Source organism: Leptonychotes weddellii, chromosome 10, assembly GCF_054177405.1.
Source record: "Leptonychotes weddellii isolate Sample4059 chromosome 10, ASM5417740v2, whole genome shotgun sequence".
In the NCBI taxonomy this organism is placed as follows: domain Eukaryota; kingdom Metazoa; phylum Chordata; class Mammalia; order Carnivora; family Phocidae; genus Leptonychotes; species Leptonychotes weddellii.
This window is the reverse complement of record NC_138378.1, coordinates 54,400,295-54,423,654: the sequence shown is the minus strand read 5'-3', so window position 1 is coordinate 54,423,654 and position 23,360 is coordinate 54,400,295. Positions and strand designations below refer to the sequence as shown.

General features: G+C 38.2%; 1 protein-coding gene across 5 annotated transcripts in view; it reads right to left on the bottom strand.

Moving 5' to 3' along the window:
• Positions 1 to 23,360, bottom strand: part of PLEKHH2 (pleckstrin homology, MyTH4 and FERM domain containing H2) — a 106,472-nt gene that overhangs the window by 19,067 nt on the left and 64,045 nt on the right. For 3 of the 5 annotated variants that reach the window (XR_014149258.1, XM_081833482.1, XM_031017607.2), the window contains exons 17-24: positions 19,779 to 19,958; positions 15,955 to 16,063; positions 14,917 to 15,029; positions 10,878 to 11,057; positions 8,887 to 8,984; positions 6,465 to 6,642; positions 4,972 to 5,127; positions 3,077 to 3,140 (exon numbers count right to left, since the gene is read on the bottom strand). Coding sequence is in view for 4 of the 5 variants with exons in the window: in XM_081833482.1 (XP_081689608.1) it covers positions 3,077 to 3,140; positions 4,972 to 5,127; positions 6,465 to 6,642; positions 8,887 to 8,984; positions 10,878 to 11,057; positions 14,917 to 15,029; positions 15,955 to 16,063; positions 19,779 to 19,958 (1,078 nt within the window). In the remaining variant the exon portion in view is untranslated. Of the gene's footprint in view, positions 1 to 3,042; positions 3,141 to 4,971; positions 5,128 to 6,464; positions 6,643 to 8,886; positions 8,985 to 10,877; positions 11,058 to 14,916; positions 15,030 to 15,954; positions 16,064 to 19,778; positions 19,959 to 23,360 lie in introns of all 5 variants that reach the window. The other 2 variants (XM_006746816.3, XM_031017602.2) reach the window with 1 other exon arrangement.

The window sequence follows — 23,360 nt, the reverse complement described above, 5'->3', positions numbered from 1 at the left end:
TTAAACCTTTTGGTTGAGTTGCTTTTTTTGTCAGAGATATTGTCATGGGTTTTTTTTTTTTTTCTTTGACAAGGCAATCTTTATTATGTGTTATTCACAACTCTCTTTATCCTTTCTAATGGCATTTGCTAGACTTGGAGTATTATTCTTATTTGTGTTTCAAGACTACCTTTCTCCATTTCATCCAGATTTGATTTGGGTTCCAATCATAGCCATCACAGACAGAATTAGCATGTACTAAGCATTCGTAAGGTATGCATTATTAGGAATCGTCTTAGACTTGGAAATAATTCCATTTAGTTCCAAGAAAACCAAATGAGAATTCCTGAACCTCTCTGTATAAAGACAGATGGCAGGTCAGGTCCAAGAGTTGGCTCTCTTCCACAAAAGGTAAGATTAAGAGACAGAGCAGCAATGGGGACCTCCAGATCAGTGCTTCTCAAAAGTTAGCACGTGTAAGAATCGCCTGGAGAATTGTTAAAACACAGACTCCTTATGCCCAGAGATTCTATTTGACTCAATAGGTCTGAGGTGGGCCTAATAATTTGCATTTCTTTTTTTTTTTTAAGATTTATTTATTTATTTATTTATTTATTTATTTATTTATTTTAGAGATAGAGAGAGAGAGGGAGAGAGAGGGAGAGCAGGGGGAGGAGCAGAGGGAGAGGGACAAGTAGACTCCAGGCTGAGCGCAGAGCCCCATACCAGGCTTGATCCCACGACTCTGAGATCACAACCTGAGCCAAAATCAAGAGTCAGATGCTTAACCCACTGAACCACCCAGGTGCCTCTAATTTGCACTTTTTTTTTCTTTTTAAAGATTTTTATTTATTTATTTGAGAGAGAGAATGAGAGAGAGAGAGAGAGCATGAGAGGGGGGAGGGTCAGAGCTCGGAGAAGCAGACTCCCCGCTGAGCAGGGAGCCAATGCAGGACTCGATCCCGGGACTCCAGGATCATGACCTGAGCTGAAGGCAGTCGCTTAACCAACTGAGCCACCCAGGCGCCCCTCTAATTTGCACTTGTAATGTATTTCCACGGGATCCTGAAGCTGCAGGTCCACCGCCCGCACCTTACGAACCACCACTCCAGCAATCACAGAACTAAAACAAAATCATCCGGAAGGTCCAAGTCTTCCATACTTGATGTTAGCCAAAAGGCCGAGCAAGTCTTCCAACCTGCTGTACTTGCCAGTCACCAAAGGACCACAGATAAAGGCTACCATCAGTGGCAAGAGGTTCCTTCAGGAGTAGAGCCTACTAGATTTCCATTATCTAAGTAATCCTGCTTATCTCCAGGAAGCATGATTTTAAAATCTTAGATACCAAAGCTTAACAATCACCTTCTTGTTACTCACAACTCTTGCAAATCACCACAGTTCATGAACCCCTGAATAGAGAAGCTCCTTCCAATGGCTACGACCAATGGCTCATGACTGCCATTTATTCGGATCAAAGGAATCCGTTCAAAACAGTGGGTGGCCTTCTGAGAGTAGGCGCCAATATGAATGCACCATATTTATTGAACCATTCCCCTATTAATAAACACGTGAAGTCCCTCCCAACACTTAGTTTTCACTGTTACAAAACATATGGCAAAGAAGATACTGGGATGTACTGGAATATTCTCATTCACATATGTGGGTATTTCTGTGGGACAGATCATTAGGAAAAGAAATCCCTAACTGGATCAAAGGCTATCAAATTCTTTGTTATATAGTGTCTTTACTACTTCTTTTTTTTTTTTTTAAGATTTTATTTATTTGACAAATAGAGACACAGCGAGAGAGGGAACACAAGCAGGGGGAGTGGGAGAAGGAGAAGCAGGCTTCCCGCTGAGCAGGGAACCTGATGTGGGGCTCTATCCCAGGACCCTGGGATCATGACCTGAGCCGAAGGCAGACGTTTAACGGCTGAGTCACCCAGGCACCCCAGTAGTGTCTTTACTTCTTACACTCCAATTTTAGGCCTACGAACATCTTCCAAAAGTTGGCTTCTGAAAGAAGTAACCATTAAATCAGTAATTCCACCAGTAATTCTCTGGTCTGATATTTTAGATTTCTTATTTTATGGGGTAGAAGATCCACATAAAATCAGCAAAATACCTTTTTATTTTTTTGTACAGTTTATGTCACCTGGTCAGTGAACACTGTTTTTACTAAGTACTACCTTCTGCTAATACATGAGAAAATACATGAGAGCAGGAACACAAGCAGGGGGAGTGGGAGAGGGAGAAGCAGGCTTCCCGCCGAGCAGGGAGCCCGATGCGGGGCTTGATCCCAGGACCCTGGGATCATGACCTGAGCCGAAGGCAGACGCTTAAGGACTGAGCCACCCAGGCGCCCCATTATTTTATTATTTTTTTAAGAATTTATTTATTTATTTATTTGACAGGGAGAGAGAGAGAGAGCACAAGCAGGGGGAGCGGCAGGCAGAGGGAGAGGGAGAAGCACGCTCCCCACAGAGCAGGGACCCTGGGATCATGACCTGAGCATAAAGGCAGACACTAAACTGACTATGCCACCCAGGCGCCCCAGATTTTGTTTTATTTAAGTAATCTCTATGCCCACCATGGGGCTCAAACTTAAGACCCCAAGATCAAGAGTCATATGCTCTTCCGACTGAGCCAGCCAGGTAGGTGCCCCCAGAAATATTTCTTCCTACTACAGATCTTCAGTAGAGTATTTGAGTATTTAATCTTTATGAAAAATGTAATGCTAAAGAAACTGTTGAAAGTGAAAAAAATTCACCCATGTAGTGACCACCTTAAGAAAGCAGCTATTCTTTCTTACAGTTTTTTCCTAATCTTTGTCCAAATTCATATTTTTATAAAATATACCCGTTCATGACTTAAAGAGACTAGAGTGAGAAACAAAATTTTATGTGACAGTTTCTCCCTAGAGAAGCAGAGTTTCCTTTTACTGAAAAACCAACACACAAATAAATGTTGTAACTAGCAAGGCTATTTAATGAGAAAGTGTTGGCGCATGATTTGAGCATAACGGTACACCCATACTTTGACATTTGGATACAGCATTACACACCTGTTTTTATAAGTTAGACGAACAGTTCTCGTACCTTCCCATTTCCCAGGCTGCTGTTCTTTGGAGGCCTGCTCCCACTTAGAAATAATGTCACATATCTAGAAGGGAAGTGGAAAACAGAGATTTAGAGCAATTCTCAAATCAGCATTTTTTGAAGACAAGCATGTCTGCAGACTGAAAAATTTCCAATTAACATGATCAAACCAAACAGACTGAAGCCTTTTGTTTTAAGCTTCTGTGCACTCCTGGTTTTAGATTTAATTATAAATTGTTCTTTGGTCCACTTATCCCCTTGGACACCCATTAACTTTGGACTGTGGCCATGAATTTTTTCCTCAAAAAGGAATCTTAATGAAAGACTGCATGAGACTGGAAACAAGAAGATTCCAGGAATTTTTTTCATAATTTAGTCATTGAAGAAGCAACTTTTCCACCTTCTGAGTTTATAAAGACTGGAATAACTGAAGTTATCTCAAAGAAACTTGAAATGTAATCTTAAGATTCTTTGATTGGAAAGAAAAAAAAATTCTTCAGGTATCAAATAAATGTTTGCTTGCTTTTTTTAACAGGTCGTCTAGAGAATTATAAATAAAAGTTTTCAAAAATATGTGGTAAGCAGTATACTCAGCTCAAGTCAACCAAAAAGACTAGCTTATCTTCTTGACTAATTATTAACAACAGTGCTCTAGGAATGTGTGTCTCAAAAATTTACATTTGAATTTGCTGAACCGGATAGGATATACCTGGAGCTGAGGAGAAAAAGACATTCCTTTATCTAGATTTCTCAGTATGCAGACACATATGCAGAGGGGTGGGGAGGCGGGTAGCACACCTATTAACCAACATTTCTAATGAACTAAGTATGAGTTTCAACAGTGTTCTGTGGAACCCCTTCTAGCCCCAACAGGCTGATCTGCAACTGAAGTTGGGCTTCGGTAGTTCGAGGAAAAGTACTGACATTTCATGTCCTCTTAACCTGTGGGATCTATTACTTCTGATTCTATTTCTTCTCCTATTCTGCCTCAATTCTTTCATCTTCAAATCACAGAAATACCTTCACCCTGCAACAAGGCGCTTATTCCCAAGAGCAATCAAGGACCATATCAAGTAAGGAAAGGACCCAGACCCAGTTCTAGTTGTGCTATGGGTGTAAATCGTTTTCTGCTCTTGGGCTACAGCTTCCTCATTTGCAAATAAGAGGGCTATTCCTGTAAGGTTCTATGGTTCTGTATTTTATATTTCTGTTACCATTGCTAGATGGAAACTTTATTAAAGTCATTTTACTATGACCTAGAAAAGATTTTTTAAAAAATCTTCCAATTTTCCATCTTTGTTCATGATTTTCCTTATGTTTGCAATTCCCTCTTTATTTCCACAGGCCCATTTTCTACCCGTCCTTCAAAGTCCAGTTCAGCTCTTCCTGATTTTCCAGTGCTGAACTTAATCTCTGTGGAACATTCACAGGACTCTTAAATCATTTATCACTTTAAATTTTGGCTTAAGTTTATCAGCATATAAGGCTGCTCTTCCCAAGCAAATTATAAATTCACTGTGGACAGGGACTACTTCTGGTCCTTCTTTGCATTGCCCAGAAGGTCCAGCCCAGCTCCTACAACAGGTAAATATTGCCTAGTGAATGAACACGATAAAAAGCTATTTTATTAGGGTTTCCATACCTCCTCTCTTATTACCCTACTAGTTAGGGTGGTATTGCTATTATTAATCCTTTCCTGTCTTAACATGGAGCATGTGTGTGTGCAGATTGTGTTTAAGAATTCTACTTCAACAATTTTTTTTTTATTGTGCAGATTAGATGATTTAAAATTTTTGAAACCTCCTGAACTACATTTTTTGCAAATAGCTTTTGCTATTTGTAGTAGCTTCTTTGCTGTTTGCCGGGTGTGCCTTCTTAAAAGGAGTTGGCTTCACCTTTATATTTCCTTGAAGACAATGCTCTAAATCCCTGCCAGAAGGATCGTCCGTGAATAATGCAAAGCCAGACTGTGTTGGCTTCCTCATTCCTGTATCTTGGTTCAAAGTGTTCAAAAATTCTTCCACTGTGGTAGATGCATCAAATCCAACTACCTAAGCAGAAATAACAAAGTTGTTCTCTTAATTAAAAACTATGTACATTTCAAACTTAAATTTCAAGAGGGATTTCAGGGGGGAGACAGGGCATATTTGATGCATGATTAATGATAACATATATTTATCTAGGTGCTTTAACTCCCCCCCAAACCAAATCTCCACTGGAGAAAATTAATGTCATCTTAATTGCTAGGTTGCTGTAAGAATTCAGAAATCTTGGCTTCAGCCAACAGACATGAATTCAAAATACAAAGATCATTTGACAGCCATAAACATCTTGCAGAGGTATCATGCCCACCCATTAAAAGCAAACCGAGAACTACAGTACAATATGCAATCTTTAAGCTAATGGAAAAAAGTAAACAAGAAATGAACTTAAACAGTCATGGGGATGTAGATTCGAGTATAGGGAATATAGTCAATAATCTTGTAATCACTTTGTATGGTGACAATGGTAACTAGACTTATCTTTGTGATCATTTCGTAATGTATCTAAATGTAGGATCACCACGTAGTACACCTGAAAGCAGTGTAACGTTGTGTGCCAACACTTCCATTAAAAATGAATAAATAAAAATAAATACTGTTTGTTTCTTTAATATGCAGTTACATACCTGAACTCTGTGATAAAAAGCTATGGCGGCAAAGATTAGCTGCCGGCTTTGGAACATGTTTGCTTCCGTTAATAAGTGAACATCTGGGGACGCCTGGGTGGCTCAGTCGGTTAAGCAGCTGCCTCCGGCTCAGGTCATGATCTTGGGGTCCTGGGATCGAGCCCCATGTTGGGTTCCCTGCTCAGCGGGGAGCCTGCTACTCCCTCTCCATCTGCCCTTCCCTTCACTTGTGCTCTCTCTTGCTCTCTCTCTCTCTCAAATAAATAAATAAATAAAATCTATAAGAAAAAATAAGTGAACACCTAGATCTGAGAGCTGGAAGGCCTGAGAGGAGTTTTCCCAGATAATTCTTGAGATTCGGAGACTTTGAAAAAACTAAGTCTATACACACCCACTGTCAGTATTTTTTTCTCACCTAGCAAGTGCACTGGTTGGGAAAAGCCTCAACCAAAGTGTTTTTGATTTTCTCTATCAGAATTTTAAAAGCAGTAAAACTCCTCCCTTATTTGGCTCAATTTGGATTTCAGTGTGAATCCTTAGCAAAAGTGTTTCAAAACTCAGCTGTTCTGATAGAAGATGTAATATATTTGCACATTTATGATCACTGCCAGCTGATGACAAAGGTAGGAAGATAGTCTCACTCCCCTATTCCACAGAAGCTACACGCAAGATTCAAGGTTAAGCAAGCATGCTTTCATCAGGGCAGAAAGTGTAACCCACCTGATATATCCCATTCATGAAGTGCACGGGGATACTGAAGGGCAAAGAATGATGGTAAGGGTTTCGAAGAAGGGTTGAAAGAATTTCCATTCTTGAGGGTCTTGCTTCTCGATCTCCATTTTGTTGTGTTCTTTCCACACATCGCTGACAGTAAATGGCATATTTTCCAAATTCTGTCCTATAATACACAACTTAAGATAAAGCCTAGGAATAAATTTGAGACAACCTAATACATTAGGTTGGTGTACATTATCAAGTCTTACGCTAACTTTGACATTAATTCTTTTTGAATGATAATATTAAACTGCTATAACTTTTCTCAAATTCTAGTTTCTTTACTTTTGCAACTGACTGAATCAAACTTCCCCATAAAGCAGTCTTCCTCTTTATTGTATTATTGTAGTCACAAAATGGATTTAAAGTTACCAGTCATTATATGATCAATAGACAGGAATTATATTAACAAATACAGAGGAAATAATTGTATGAAAATAGGATAGGCTAACTTAGGAAACATGATGTAGCAGAGTTCTCTTTGGAGGAACATGGAGGTTAGTGCTTGACTGCTAAACTTGGTAAGAAAATACCTTCAAACAACAAAAAAATACATGTATGTTCTTTCTTAACCCTATAAAACATGCACTTCTTAAAAAATCTTAAGCATTAAACAAAACCACTGGAGTAAATAAATGCAAAAACTGGATAGAGATCTTATTTGCTCTCATTTGTTATACATAATTTTTATAAAAGCAGACTGATAATACCTCCAAATATGTTTGTATTGTAAAGTGCCTTTTAGGCAGACTTTAAAATGAAACCCTTTAGGGGTGCGTGACTCTTGATCTCAGGGTTGTGAGTTTGAACCCCACGTTAGCTGTAGAGATTACTTAAAAATGAAATCTTTAAAATGCCTCCCTTTGGGGTGCCTGGGTGGTGCAGATGGTTAAGCGTCCACCTCTTGGTTTTGGCTCAAGTCGTGATCTCAGGGTCATTGAGATTGAGCCCTGCGTTGGGCTCTGCACTCTGCAAGGAGTCTGCTTAAGACTCTTCCTCCCCCGGGGCACCTGGGTGGCTCAGTCAGTTAAGCGGCTGCCTTCAGCTCAGGTCATGGTCCCAGGGTCCTGGAATCGAGCCCCGCATCAGGCTCCCTGCTCGGCAGGAACCCTGCTTCTCCCTCTCCCACTCCCCCTGCTTGTGTTCCCTCTCTTGCTGTGTCTCTCTGTCAGATAAATAAATAAAATATTAAAAAAAAAAAGACTCTCCCTCTCCCTTTACCTCTTCCCTCTCTGCACGTGCACACTCTCTTTCTTTCCCTCTCTCTCTAATAAATAAATCTTAAAATGCCACCCTTTGTCTGGGGGTTCTTCAGTGACTACAACTAAAAGCACGCGACCTTGGGGTGCCTGGCTGGCTCTCTCAGGAGAGCATGGGACTCTTGATCTTGGGATCATGAGTTCAAGCCCCACACTGGGGTATAGAGATTACTTAAAAATATAAATAAATAAATAAATAAATAAATAATAAATAAATAAATAAAATCACATGACTTTGATCACAGAGTCCCCCAAATATAATACAAATTCGGGAGTATTTTATTTCTAAGTTGTTTTCTGTTATCATTGTGTTTGTTCTGTTTGTTTTAGAGCCAGAGTCTATTTAAGTCGCATAACACGAGCCTGTTGCACAGAATGATCCTGATAACTCCTGGCTGGGTGCCCTGGGTCCCACTGTAAGAAAGCCATACCGACAGGTGGATTTTAAATGTCTTTTTGAAGGGGGTAAAAATTCTGAAGCAATTCAAATACACACAGGTATAAAAGGAGGGAAGACCCTCGGGGAAGTTTTCCCACATAAAAGAGTTCAACGTAGAAAAATAGCTACAGGGAAAACGAAGGAAACAAAACAGTTGCTTTTAGGGAATGAGCACCCACTCTTGCTAAGTCATCCAGCCCTGAAATGTACAAAGACTTTTCACTTAAAAATATTCTTTGTCGGGTGCCTGAGTGGCTCAGTTGGTTAAGTGACTGCCTTCAGCTCAGGTCATGATCCTGGAGTCCCGGGATCGAGTCCCGCATCGGGCTCCCTGCTCAGCAGGGAGTCTGCTTCTCCCTCTGACCCTCCCCCCTCTCATGCTCTCTCTGTCTCTATCTCATTCTCTCTCTCAAATAAATAAATAAAATCTTTAAAAAAAAAATATTCTCTGTCAATTTTTCAAGCCTTTATTGCAGCCTTCTGTAAGAGATTTAGCACAACAAAGGAAATATTTTCCAAGCCTCACACAAAGGAGAACCAAGGGCTCCTATACCAACAGTCGTTTCACACATTCCTCCGCAAATGTACCTGGCAGGTTACTAAATACTTATGACTTATTGTCGACTTTCAGAGCCACGAAAACCGTTCAGCTGGCTAGTTGTCTGCACACCTGGAATCTGCATTCCTCTTTAGGTGGAGCCTGAGGAGCCACAGGAAAGGATGGTGGGGAAGGAAGAGCCCAACACAGAGAGCCAAGAGCTGCCAGCCCTGGGCAAAGAGAAGCACCCAGGTTAGACACCATCTGGCAGGCAGAAACCCGAGCGAGAGCCAGTGTGACTGGCAGGGGCTGTGAGGAAACGGATGATGATGGTCCTTCTCAGCCCCCACACGTTTTTGCTTCTTCCACATAAACATTATCTGCTTGGAGTATTTATAATACAAACATCCCACGTTCCATAATCCATTGAATTGTATACCCTATTGTCTACAACTGAGGTACCCAAGGTCATGTAGATATGGTAGTTCTTTTGACATCACTCTCAAAGAGTAGGGGGCATTGTTTTTGTCCACTTATGTATTTACTCATTTGCTGAAATAGAAGTAATGGCTTTGAGGAAAGGCAGACTGAAAACAGTAAAAAATCATATATCCCAAACCAAAACCAATCTACCCACACATACACACATATATATATATATCTAAGTAAGGGGCAAGTATAATAATATTAGCAGAGGTTATCTCTATGTAATGGGATTACATGTGATTTTTGTTTTTCCTTTGCTCTGCTCTGTATCTTCTTTTCTATTTTTTTTCTTATTAAGCAAGAATAACTTCAATCATTTTGTAAATGTTATATGAAAAAGAAGGAGGGGGAAAAAGGTACTGTCTCTGCTCTTGAGTTACCTACAGTCTAGAAGAGTTATATATTTTAACGGTAATTTACAATATAACATGGTTAATACCATGTCATAATCTTTTTTTTTTTTTAAGTACAACCAACAGAGGGAATAATTAACTGCTGTGGGAGTCAGGGAAGTATTCACAGGAGAGATGTTGCCTGGGTCAACTGTAAAGTCTACAGGTAGGAAGAGAGAAGGGGATCCAGGTAACAGGAAGAGGAGCAGGTGCAAGGTGAAGGATAATGTGAAGGCATGGTGTGCCTGAAGAATGGGGTGTGTTTACTCTTTCAGTGTATGCTGGATGCAGGATGCATAAAATTAAGTGGAGAAAGAGGAGGCTTCAGGAGCTAGATTATGAAGGGCCCTCAATACAAATGAAGCTTAAGCTTCCAACATCACTCATGCATGGGCCCTCCAAGGCCTGGGAACAGCCGTATCTACTATGTTTATATGATCCTGTGTTCTTTTAAAATGTGTGAAAGTAACATACTTAAAAAAAAAAAACACACATTATTAGTATAAGCTTAAATTGTATAAGCTCCAACTCCCATGAAACCTGAATCCCCTGAGAGTACTATTTGCTAGGGTAAGAACTTTCTAGTTTCATCCTGCAGTTAATAGGGAGTTAATAAGCAAAGATTAAAACAAGCATTCATTGAAGAGTAAACATCAGTGACCAAAAGCTACCTGAAAATAAACTCAGCTACACTAATAGTTAAAGAAAGGCATCCTAAATCACTAGTGAAATACCACTCTTTACCTGGAGAGAATTTAAAAGCAGAATGACACTGAACATTGTTGAAAATATGTGGAAATTCTAGAAATGGATTCAAAGAAATTCGCTGGACTTGTACTCAGAGTTTAGGTTTTGGAGATGTCTACGGTAGTGGTATTTATTATAAGAAAAATGATTGGAAGAACCTAAATGTGTAGTGACTGATATTAATGCACCGTTAATGTTTTTGAAGAACGCTGAAGGATACAGGGGAAATGTTATGTTCTACAGTTTTAAAAAAGTAGTATGCACACTGCAGCTTTAGTGATGTGGAAACAGTGAGTGTGCATAAATACACACACATACACACTTATACAGAAACATAAATATATAAATAAACTGAAAGAATACACATCAAAATATTCATAGCTATTTTTTCTTTTCATACTTTTTGCATTTTTCAAATGTCTGTATTGAGTATGTATCATGCTCACGGTGAGGAAAACAACATCATTTTAAATTGCACATATAGGTATCAATATATACCTGCAGCGGTCCTGGTTGATTCTGTGGCTGTCTCCGTCTTGTCTGTTTAATGAGCTGACAGCAAATTTCATTCTGGAGCTCAGGATGTGTCAGACAGATTTGCAAAGCACTCTGGGCTAGAGATATATGATAATCAATCGCAGGGGAGTCAACTGCTGCATTTATAAAAAGCTGGCATGTCTGAATTAAAAAAGAAAAGATATATTCAAAGTGAGAAATGATTAGATTTATTCTGCATGAATTATATTGATTCTCTTCATAGCAGTAGTTTTTGTTTAAAAGGATGGAAAAAGATATATTATGATAACACTAACCAAAGATATCTGGAGTGGCTACATTAAAATCAGACTAAGTAGATTTCAGAGCAAGGAATTCTGCGAGAGATAAAGAGGGTCATTTTATAATGACAGTGGGGTCAGTTCTGCTAGAGGACATAACAATCCCAAATGTTTATGTACTTAATAACACAGCTTCCAAATATATGGAGCAAAACCTGATAGGATTGCAAGGAGAAACAGACAAATCCTCAATTATAGTTGGAGATTTCAATATCCCTTTCATAATAATTGAGAGAACAAGTAGACAGAAAATCATTAAGGATTTAGAAAACTTCAACAACACTATTAACCAACTTGACCTAATTGACATTTATAGAACACTCCACCCAAGAGTGGAATATGCGTTCATTTAAAAAGTATACAGAACATTAATGATCTGTCATCCACCAGACTATAAACTTCATATGAACAGTGACTCTGTCTTATTTATCTTTGTATTCTCTACACAGCATAGAGTGACACAGTAAATGTTTAATGAATTAATGCATTTAAAATCTGATTAAATGTAATATATATTAAGAAAGGTTAAAGGGAAGTGTTCATAAACACAAATGGTTGGCTTTAACTACCATGTTGTTAAATATAGTGGGTAGTCTTTACCTCTTCTGAGAACAGAATATAATCAAATAAATTGACTCTCTAAAGCACTGCGCCCAAGCATTACATGAAATGCTCCATGAAAAAAAGATTTCTACCATTAAATTTCATCATGGTAAGGAAGTACCTATCATTATTTTATGAATGGTGAATTTGTCAAATGCCTTTTCAGCATCCATGGAGATGACTGTCTATGATAATAAATCATAGTAATAGACACCCTAATATTTAGCCATCCTTGGTTTCCTGGAATAATTCTTTTAGTCACCATTTGGTATTCTTTTAAAGTGATGCTGGTTTCTGTTTACTAAGATTTTATTAGTTTTTGCATGAAATGCTGTTTTGTACAATCTTTTCTGGGGTTTGGTATCAAAGTAATATTTCACAAAAAGAATCAGGTGATATGATGACTGAGAATTGCTTCAGAGTAATCCAATGTTGGGGAGCAATGGGAGTGGGGAGATGAAAACAAAACCGGCCATGTGTTAACAACTGTAAAGCTTGGTGACAAGTGCTTTGGACCTCATAATATTTTCTCAACTGTTACATAGGTTTGAAATTTTCCAAATTAAAAAGTAAAAGTAAAAAACAGAATTGAGGAAATGTCCTTCTTTTTCCATGCTTGGGACATTTAAAGAGGATTAAAATGATCTATTCTTATAAAGTTTGGCAAATTCCCCTATTTAAATTTCATTCTCCATTCAATTTGGGCCATTTATACTTTTTTTTTTAAAGATTTTATTTATTTATTTGAGAGAGAGAGAATGAGAGAGAGCAAGCACATGGGAGGGGGGAGGGTCCGAGGGAGAAGCAGACTCCCCGCCGAGCAGGGAGCCCAATGTGGGACTTGATCCCGGGACTCCAGGATCATGACCTGAGCCGAAGGCAGTCGCTTAACCAACTGAGCCACCCAGGCGCCCTGGGCCATTTATACTTTATTATAATGTTCATTACTTCATTCAGATTTTCCAACATAGTTGTATGGAGTCTTTCTTGCTTGGGGTATTTGTATGTTCTACAGGAGGATTTTTTATTTTTTTAAAATTTTTATTTATTTATTTTTTAAGATTTTATTTATTTGACATAGAGAGAGAAAGGGGAGAGAGAAGCAGGCAGAGGGAGAGGGAGAAGCAGGCTCCCTGCTGAGCAGAGAGCCCGACATGGGACCCTGGGATCATTACCTGAGCCAAAGGCAGACGCTTAACTGACTGAGCAACACAGGTGCCCCCATTATGGTAATTTTAAAACATGAGCAAAAATAGAGAACGGTGTAAGGATCACACATATACCCATTACCCAGTGTTAACAATCATCAGCATTCTGTCAAACTTGTTTCATTCAAACCCCCTTCCACTTTTTTCTGGAATATTTTAATGTACGTCATGTTATTTTATCAATAAATAGTTCAGAATGGATCTCCAATTGATAAAGGTTTTAGTCCATAACCGCTATATCATATACCTCCAAATTAATAATAATTTATGTTATCTAATAAACAGATGATTTTTTGGGGATGGGAGGAATGTAGGCAAGAAGAAGCCAAAAGAAAGACAAAAATTGAGACTCTAAGAAACTAGGGCAAAATGAAACACCATGGTCCTGGTGTGGAGTGGAGACCTGAATCCACAGAAGGTACACAAGATTCTGAGACTGGAGGAAAGGAAGAGAAAGAAAATAAATGAGAGAATGTCTGTCGGGGAGAGAGATTTGAGGTGCTCATGTCTGATGCTCTCTAATTTTCTCAGTGAAACAGAAGGTAAATTTGTTGTGAAGAACATTATTGAATAGGGAGTTTGGGGGTGGGGTGTGACCAAAGACAAGCAAAAGAAGAGGCAGTCAGCCCTAAGGAATGAAGACCACGCATTTATACTGGCTCCAGTCTACACATGGTTGCATGATGTTCTCTAGCTGTGTGCATTTGATCAATGTGGAAGTGGACAAGACTGATCTATGTTGGGGTTTGGCTGAAGAATGCATGGAATTATGGGTCCCAAGGAACTGACTATTAATGAAAGCCATCTAGGCTGGATAAAGAAGGAAGAAAAGCCAAGAAACAGTTATTACCATGCTCTCTCTTGATCTCAAAGAAAATAAATGACTCAAAACAAGGGTCTTAGGATGAAAAATGGAAGAATAAGAAACTAAGAGAACTCATAGGCTAAGAGATTATGGTTATAGAAAGAGATATTAGAATTGAAGCTTGTAGAGATGGTATACTTATAAGGAATGGTGGGGTCAGGATACGGACATGGAAAATGGGAAGGTGAAGCTGACTACAGGTGAAGCTTACTGGCATTAAGGTCAGGAATCTTAAGAACATGGCACTGGTGAGTGAAGTGAAAATAAAGTCATTCAACATAATGGCAAAATTTGAGGTTGAGGGCGCTTGGGTGGCTCAGTCGGTGAGGCGTCTGCCTTCTGCTCAGATCATGATCCCAGGGTCCTGGGATTGAGTCCTGTGTCAGGTTCCCTGCTCAGCAGGGGAGCCTGCTTCTCCCTCTCCCTCTGCCTGCCACTCCCCCTGCTTGTGCTCCCTCTCTCTCTCTCTGTTAAATAAATAAAAATCTTAAAAAAAATTTGAGGTTGAAAGAATGTGAATTGGGAGCCAAAATCCTTAATGAAATTTGAAGAGTTACCAGAAAGTGACTGATGACAGAGATGAGGGGAAAAAGAGTGATATAGTTGAATGGCAAATGGCAAAACTTTCAAGTGGTCAGGGATTTCTAATAGAAGTTGAGTAAGAAGGATTAAAGAATAGCACTGGAGAAGAAGGGTGTTGACCCCTCTCTTCCAATACTGAGGGAGATGTGATGTGAGAAATCTCTCCTTTTGAGAGGCTGAAGGGAAAATGATTCTTTTGATATTAAGTGTTTTACACTGCCCAAACCATTCATAGTTTATTTAAGTAAATCCCAAATCCTCACTCAGAAAGCATATTAAATTCACCTAATTTTATCTCAGTAGATTTTCTTAATAATAAAAATGATGATGATGATCACATTTTGAATTTTTTCGGAGAGAGCGAAACTTTACAACCTAAATTATTTACTTTTATTTTTTCCAATTAAAATTTTAACAATGTATAAGCCCATATAAAGTTTTACCTTAAATAATTTAATAGCTTCTGTCTGTAGAGCTTCAGAAGGTAGTGTTGTCAATGGGGAAATGATTCCTTCTTTGCTGTGACACAAAGTAGGGTGTCTCCATATCTGAGAAGCTAATACATAATAAAAATGTGAACAGAAAACAGAAGAATCACTTATTTTGCCCTCCCATTAATTAGCCCTTTAGAAATTAGCTCATTCAGGCCTAGCTCACAACCTTAAGTCATATAGGTCACGAAAAACCTTTGGCAACATTATCTTATTTGTTTCCAGGCCATTGGGATTCTCATGTTTCTGTTTTGAATAAACTAAGTCTAGGAAAGTTTGGTCCTAATATTCTAGGCTAAAACAAGTCTACCAGAGCACTATCACATTGCTGAAATGTGCTAAAGATTGGTGATCCAGGTAGGAGATACCTCTGAGAAGGAGCTGGTGAGAGACAGAGGAAGAGAATCCAAAGTAGAGGGAGATAAAAGATAAAGAGAAACTTGAAGTCTTTACTAAAAATCAGTATTTTTTAAATTCCTATGCTAGCTACTACAAATATGATCTCTGTATTATGTAAAGCATAGCACAGAATCTATACCCTCAATAGGGACACCTGAGCCATAAAAAAATAATTTCAATGCAAAGCAACAAATGCTATAAAAGAGTTAAATGCAGAGTGCCTTGAGACATACTTTTAACATTTATTAAGTATCTTCTATGAGCCAGATGCTAATGTGGAGTAGGCTTGCTGATGGGGGGAGCTCCTAAGGTAGGTAGGATTTTATCAGGTTAGTTAGAAATGTGAAGGAAGGGGGGACTTTCAGGCAGAAGGAGTAATGTGAGCAAAGGTAGAATGGTTACAGGACATGGCAATCAGGGACTGATGGTGTCCCTGGAGTCTAAGAACCACAGTAAGAGACTTGGCCTATGACAAACAAAGCCAATGAAAAGATGGGTACATTGCAGGGAAACAGGAACTCACAAAGTAAAAATCAATTAGGCTAAGGGGGTTGGGTCCATTTCATATAGCCTTATATGTTGTGAACTTACAAGGTTCTCCTTCAATATTTAGCAGTTTGCAAACGAGTTGTTCAAATTCTGATCCAACATTTACATTGTTACTTCCTGCTGCAACAGTCAGATGATAAAGCCAAGTGTCCTTAAAGTCAAAACACATTAACAGAGATGTTAACCAAGATATAATTTTTGATGACTTAAAGAAAAAACAACTTGTATAAACAGTAGAAAACTTTGACACTGAAAAAATTCTTTAATTTTTAAATAATAACCAAAAGCCACCTAGTCAAACAGTTCTGAAGCAGGTTCACTTGAATTATGCTCATAGTGCCTTTTCCCATTGTTCACATTTTTATTGTTTTCTATAGATGTTTCTTAGAAAACCATGATAAAATTAAGGAAGTTAATATGATGTTGAAAGACTAGAATAAATATAACCAGTTCATATTCTTTTAAGAAACATAATAAAATCTATCAAATTTAAAATCTGACTCCCAATACATATGAATAACACATACAAAATACTTGGGAAATCCAGAAAATATAAAGAAGAAAATAATACCCAGAAAGAACTTACCTCAACACAAGAAAGGCCATATAAGAAAAGCCCACAGCTAATATCATACTCAATGGTAAAAAACTGAAAGCTTTTCCTTCAAGCTCGGAAACAAAGCAAGGATGCCCATTCTTGCTACTTCTATTCAATATAGCACTGGAAGTCCTAGCCAGAGCAATAGGGTAAGAAAAAGAAATAAAAGGCATCCAAATTGGGAAGGAAGAAGTAAAATTACCTCTTTGCAGATGACATGATCTTATACATAGAAAACCCTAAAGATTCCACAAAAACATTGTTAGAATAAATGAATTCAGCAAAGTTGCAGGATGCAAAATCAACATACATAAGTTAGTTGCATTTCTATACATTAACAATGAATTATCCAAAAGGGAAATGAAGAAAATAATCCCATTTACGAGGGAATCAAAAAGAATAAAATACTTAGGAATAAACCTAATAAACCAGGTGAAAGACTTATATACCAAAAACTATAAAATACTGATGAAATAAATTAAAGCAGATACAAATAAACGGAAAGACATTTAGTATTCATGGGTTGGTATAATTAATGTTATTAACTACCTAAAACACCCCCAGATTCAGTGCAATTCCTATCAAAATCCCAATGGAATTTTTAACAGAAATAGAAAAACCAATCCTAAGGAACCACAGAAGACCCCGAATAGCCAAAGCAATCTTGAGCAAGAACAAAGCTGGAGGCATCACACTTCCTGATTCGAAATATATTACAAACCTACAATAATCAAAACAGCTTGGTATGGCATGAAAACACACATATAGGCCAATGGAATAGAACAGAGAGCCTGGAAAGAAACCCATGCGTATATGGTCCACTTACCTGTGGCAAGACTGCCAAGAATACATAATGGGGAAAGGATAGTCTCCTCAATAAATGGTTTTGGAAAAACTGGATACCCACATGCAAAAGAATGAAATTGGACCCTTATCTTACACACACATAAAAATCAACTCAAAAATGGAATAAAGACTTAAACATAAGACCTGAAACCACAAAAGTCCTAGAAGAAAACATAGGGACAAAGCTTCTGGGCATTGACCTTGGTGATGATTGCTTAGATATGATACCAAAAGCACAGGCAACAAAAGTAAAAATAGACAAGTGTGATTATACTAAACAAAAAAGCTTCTGCACAGCAAAGGAAACAATCAACAAATGAAAAGGCAACGTATGAAATGGGAGAAAATATTGCAAACCATTTATCTAATAAAGGGTTCATATCCAAAATACATAAGGAATTCCTACAACTCAATAGTAAAAAAACAAATAACCCAATTAAAAAATGAGCAAAGGAAAAAGAAATGGGCAAAGGAACTGAATAGACATTTCTCTAAAGAAGACATGCAAATGGCCAACAGACACATGAAAAGGTGTTCAACATCACTAATCATCAAGGAAATACCAATCAAAACCATAATAAGATATCACCTCACACTCACTAGAATGGCTTTTATCAGGGGTACCTGGCTCAGTTGGTTAAGCATCTGCCTTTGGCTCAGGTCATGATCCCAGTGCCCGCCCCCCAAATCGGGCTCCCTGCTCAGCGGGGAGGAGTCTGCTTCTCCCTCTGTCCCTCCCCTGGCTCATGCTCACCCTCTCTCTCTCTCTCTCTCAAATAAATAAATAAAATCTTAAAAAAAAAAAAAAGAATGGCTTTTATTTAAAAAAAAATGGTAACAAATGCCGGCAAGGATGTGGAGAAAAGGGAACACTTATCCACTGCTAGATGGAATGCAAACTGGTGCTGCGGCTATGGAAAACATTATGGAGGCTCCTCAAAAAAACTAAAAATAGAACTACCCTATGATCCAGCAATTGCACTTCTGGGTTCATATCCAAACAAATTGAAACCAGGATCACAAAGAGATATATGCACTCACATGTTTATTTGCAGCATTATTCACAATAGCCAAGACATGGAAGCAGCCTAAATGTCCACTGACAGATGAATGGCTAAAGTAAATGTGGTATATACATACAATGCAATACTATGCCTTAAAAAAGAAGGAATAATTTATAAAAGTTGTTTATATGTTAAAGATATAGTAGCCATCCATGAAATATTTTATTTTTTGTATTATCCTTTTGGTTCTGTTTGTGATTTTATTTGATACAGACAAGTATTTCAATTTTTTTAATTTTTTTTTTTTTTTCATTTGAGAGAGAGAGAGCACGAGCAGGGTGGAGGGTCAGAGAGAGAGGGAGAAGCAGGCTCTCTGCTGAGCAGGGAGCCCGATGTGGGGTTCGATCCCAGGACCCCAGGATCCTGACCTGAGCCAAAGGCAGATACTTAACCAACTGAGCCACCCAGGCACCCCTCAATTTTTTGTAGTCAAATATATCACCCATTTCTTTTTTTTTTTTAGAGAGTTTATTTATTTATTTGACAGACAGAGATAGTGAGAGAGGGAACACAAGCAGGGGGAGTGGGAGAGGGAGAAGCAGGCTTCCCGCTGAGCAGGGAGCCCGACGCGGGGCTCGATCCCAGGACCCTGGAATCATGACCCAAGCTGAAGGCAGACGCTTAACCGACTGAGCCACCCAGGCACCCTAACACCCATTTCTACTGTGATTTCTTACATTGCTTTTTCTTTTTAGAAAGTGCCTTCTATTCAGAGATCAGATAAAGGCTCTTTGAAAAAATAATTTCATTTAACTCTTTACATTCATTTAGAACTATGTTGCTATATGTGAGATGAAAAACTAATGTTTTAATGTTCCTAAATAGCCAATTTCCTCAATATATACTGAGCATACCATACTACGTATTGAATAATCCATTACCTCCCCCTTGATCTGTGATGCCTCTTTTATCACAAATTAACTTTTATACATTTATTTTATATTATATTAACTTTTATATTGTTTACTTATTACACATACATATAATACATATAATGATTCATTTTCAATTGTATCTAAACCAAAATTTTGTTGAAAATGAGTCAAAAATATAAGGGGGAGGCCTTAGAGTCACCCAAAAATACTCAGTCTAAGAGATCCACATTTTGAACATAAGGTCCCTTTGTCTTCTGCCTTCAGGTACTAATTTCAGCCTTGAGGTCACTTTTAACGAGAGGATAGAAAAATGACACATGCAAACAAGGCTAGCTTCCAGGGACATGAAGAATCTCTGAAAATAGAGCTGAAGGTCTTTAACAAAGTTCTTTTCGTGTCCATAAAATTGATTTGATAATTATTACCAGTACTTAATGACATCAGTGTACACCATTCAAAATCAACCAGTAAGTCCCTAGGTACCTTTTCATGCTTGGATCCAATCAGGAGGTAAGTCGGACCTTGGTCTTTCGGGTGGATCACGATGGTGTAATGTGTGGATAAGAGACTTCTCCCACTGGCTTCATAATCTTCATCTGAATCACAGGATCTATCAACTTCTTCAACTTTAGCCTCCCAGAGTTTGATCTGACCTAAAGGAAACTAAAGTAAATGTTAGTGATTGTGAGGAAGGCACTTTCTAGGTCTTTTCCTACTAAAACTTTTCATAGTCCCTTTCATTCTTACCTTTATAAAGCATATCTTTTTTTAAATGAATGCCTAAAGTCAGTTGGGTTATCTACATTGTTACAAAGTAGTAGCCACAACTAAAATGCCCAACTGTAATATAAAAGAACAGTTTGAACACTAGACAAGAAGCTACTTCTGTGCAGTGGTTCAGATTATTCATTACACTAAAATGATCCATTACCTAGTCAAGCAATTACATAATTCAAAGTATTCATTTGACTTCCTCCTCCCTCCCCCCCACCCTCAGAATTTATTTGATTAAGGTACTGGATCAAAAGGACAGCGTAGACAAAGTCTCAATACTATTCATATAAAAAGTGACAAGGTTAGGCAGCTGATACAAAGAAGTGTGATTAACTATCACCCTAAACCCCAGTGAGAAGTGTTTTGAGGGTATTTATTAACACATATATCACAAAACACTGCTATGATTTCTTCCATCTTATGTAAGGAGTAAGAAAAACTTCCTAAAACTGATTGACATTGAATTTTACCTACTTTTATTGACAAAAGCAATCCAATCTGTTGTGTTGAACATTTAGCATATTTGTTTTAAAACTTTTGCTTTAATTAAGTACATTTATTCCAGGAAAATACATGGTCTGCTTCAAATTAACAGTTTCTAAAATATTTTATCAGGTTTGCATTTGCAGGCTGAAAATGTTTGTTCTAACCTGAAGGATATTTACCATCATCCATTTTCATGCTCAGGCCCAGGGCTCAATGCTTGGATTTTTTTTTCCCATCTACACTCAGTCTCTGGGTGATCTCATCCAAGCTCATGGCTTTAATACTGGCATAATTAGCTACTCTCATATTTGTACCTCTGGACTCACTATCCCTACTTAGCTGCCTTAATAGCATCTCAAACAACCTGCTCTGCCCAGTCTTCTCTATCCCTCAGTTGTTGGCAACTTTATTTCTCTGTTTAGTCCCAAACCTTGGCATCAGTACTAACCTTCTCACTATTCTTCAAACACACCACGCACACTCCTGCCTCAGAGCCTTTGCACTTGCTGTTCCCTCTGCCTGGCATGCTATTGCCTGAAATATCCACATGGCTGCTCTTTTACTTCCTTTAGAACCTAATTAAAATGTCACCTTCTCAGTGAAGTCTTACCTGGATATCTTATCTAAGCTGAATTATTATCTGCCTAATAGCTGATTAATACTACAAAATTAATTCATTTAACTAAATGTATTGTCTTACATGGGAAACATGACTTTTCTCCATTAAATTAATAACTATTTTCTCAGTAGTTACTATGAGCAAAGCACTCTTCTGGGCACGGAAAGAAGAAAATTTACTTCTGAAGGAAAAAAACCACAAAATTACTTACCTACATGCTTTCAGAAAAAGAAAGGCAGGAAAACAAAAACCAAATAAATAAATAAAGAATAATATTTTTTACTTATTAAATAAATAAAATTTTATTTATGAATATTTTTATTATATATTTATAATAATAAATAGGTAGCAAGCTTTTAAAAATGGGATAAAGAAAATTAATTCTACTGTGATAATATATGACAATACTATCTTAATTATGTTTAGGCATATCCAATCATATGAAAATCAAGAGTCCATCCAACCATCCAACCCAACATTTAAAGATGATATTCATTTTACCAAAGGATTCATCAAATCACTATTCCAAAAAAATTGTAAATAGACCTAGTGTTTTTACATATTTTGACTGAATAAAAAAAGATACCGATCCAGATTAAAAACAAATTTGTTTCTGAAACAGCTATCGCATGCAATGAAGTAGGTCTATAGAGATTCACATGCATTCTCAATAGTTTTCCAGTGATTATAATGGATTTCTGCTCATCCATCTACATTCTTCTGACTTGTTTCTTCTGTGACCAATGTTATCCATTTTTATTACATTATTATTATTAGTGAGAATATTTAAGTTCTACTCTCTTAGCAAATTTTAAATAATGTCCTCTTTATAAAACACATTATAGGAAGTATAGAAAGGTATAAGAGAAGGAAAAAAATCATTCGTAAATTCTACCATCACAGATAATTATTCAACATTTTGGAATAGTTCTTTTTTTTTTTAAGATTTTATTTTTAAGTAATCTCTACACCCAACACGGGGCCTGAACTTACAACCCCAAGATCAAGAGTCACACGTTCCACCAACCAAGCCAGCCAGGCGCCCCTTTTTTCATATAGCTCTTTCTGATCTTTTTGCTATGCATATTTTTACGTAGATGTGCCAGCCTGAGAACTAAAAATTCGCCATCCCAACTATTCACTTCTAAAATCTCGCGGTAATTGCAGAAGAGAACTTGGGAACTCTGTCTGTCAGAATCCCCTTCTCTCCAGGGTTCTCAGTTAGGGCCTGCCTCTGAGAGAACCTACATGAGGTGCGGAAAGTAAGGGAGAAGGAGAAGTCGTGACTCTCTCGAGACACTTGCAGTCTGGTGCGTGGGCTGATGGGAGCGTCACAGAGCTTTCTCCTAAGCTGTGGAAGACCAGCTGCCACCGCGCTTTGGGCTCAGATCTCCAGCGGCAGCTTCCCTGGCCTCTGTTCCCCCAACCTTTCTAAACGTTACAGAACTTTTCTAAAAGTGATGGATGTCCCTAACTCTATATTAGAACTGTCAGACCTGGAATACAGAGTGCCTTCTGTTTTCCTGACTTAAAATTAGTCGGGATTATACTGAATGTTCAATTTTGTATTGTGCTTATCCTTATCCGTGTTGCCTCTTTACGTTAGTATCTTCCCACATGACTTCAGAGGTGTCATTTTTCATGGGTTAATTTCCACCCCGTGAGCAATACTGAGAATAATGGCATGCATCTTAAATACATACTGGTCAGAACTGAGAGTGCCATCTGAAAATGGAACAGAGAAATAATAACTGACCTACATGGTCACTGGAGCAAGAAGTCTGGTCTCATTAACACAGTAATCAGTCACAGACTGCCATTCTTTGGAGCTGGCATCATTTTGTGCAAGTCCTTTTGGCCCATGTTGGTTCAACTTTTAGTCTCAGGAATCCAAAGTTGATGCGGAGTACCCGTAGTGATAACTGGGCATACATTTCACCTTTGAAAGCTATCCCATCTTTTCCTCTGAGAGTGAAGATAACTGAAGTTCTTTTTGGGAGGAGATTAGTTTAAAAATGAATACAAGGGGAAAATGAAGGGGGGGAAATCGGAGGGGGAGACGAACCATGAGAGACGATGGACTCTGAGAAACAAACTGGGGGTTCTAGAGGGGAGGGGCGTGGGGGGGATGGGTTAGCTTGGTGATGGGTATTAAAGAGGGCACGTTCTGCATGGAGCACTGGGTG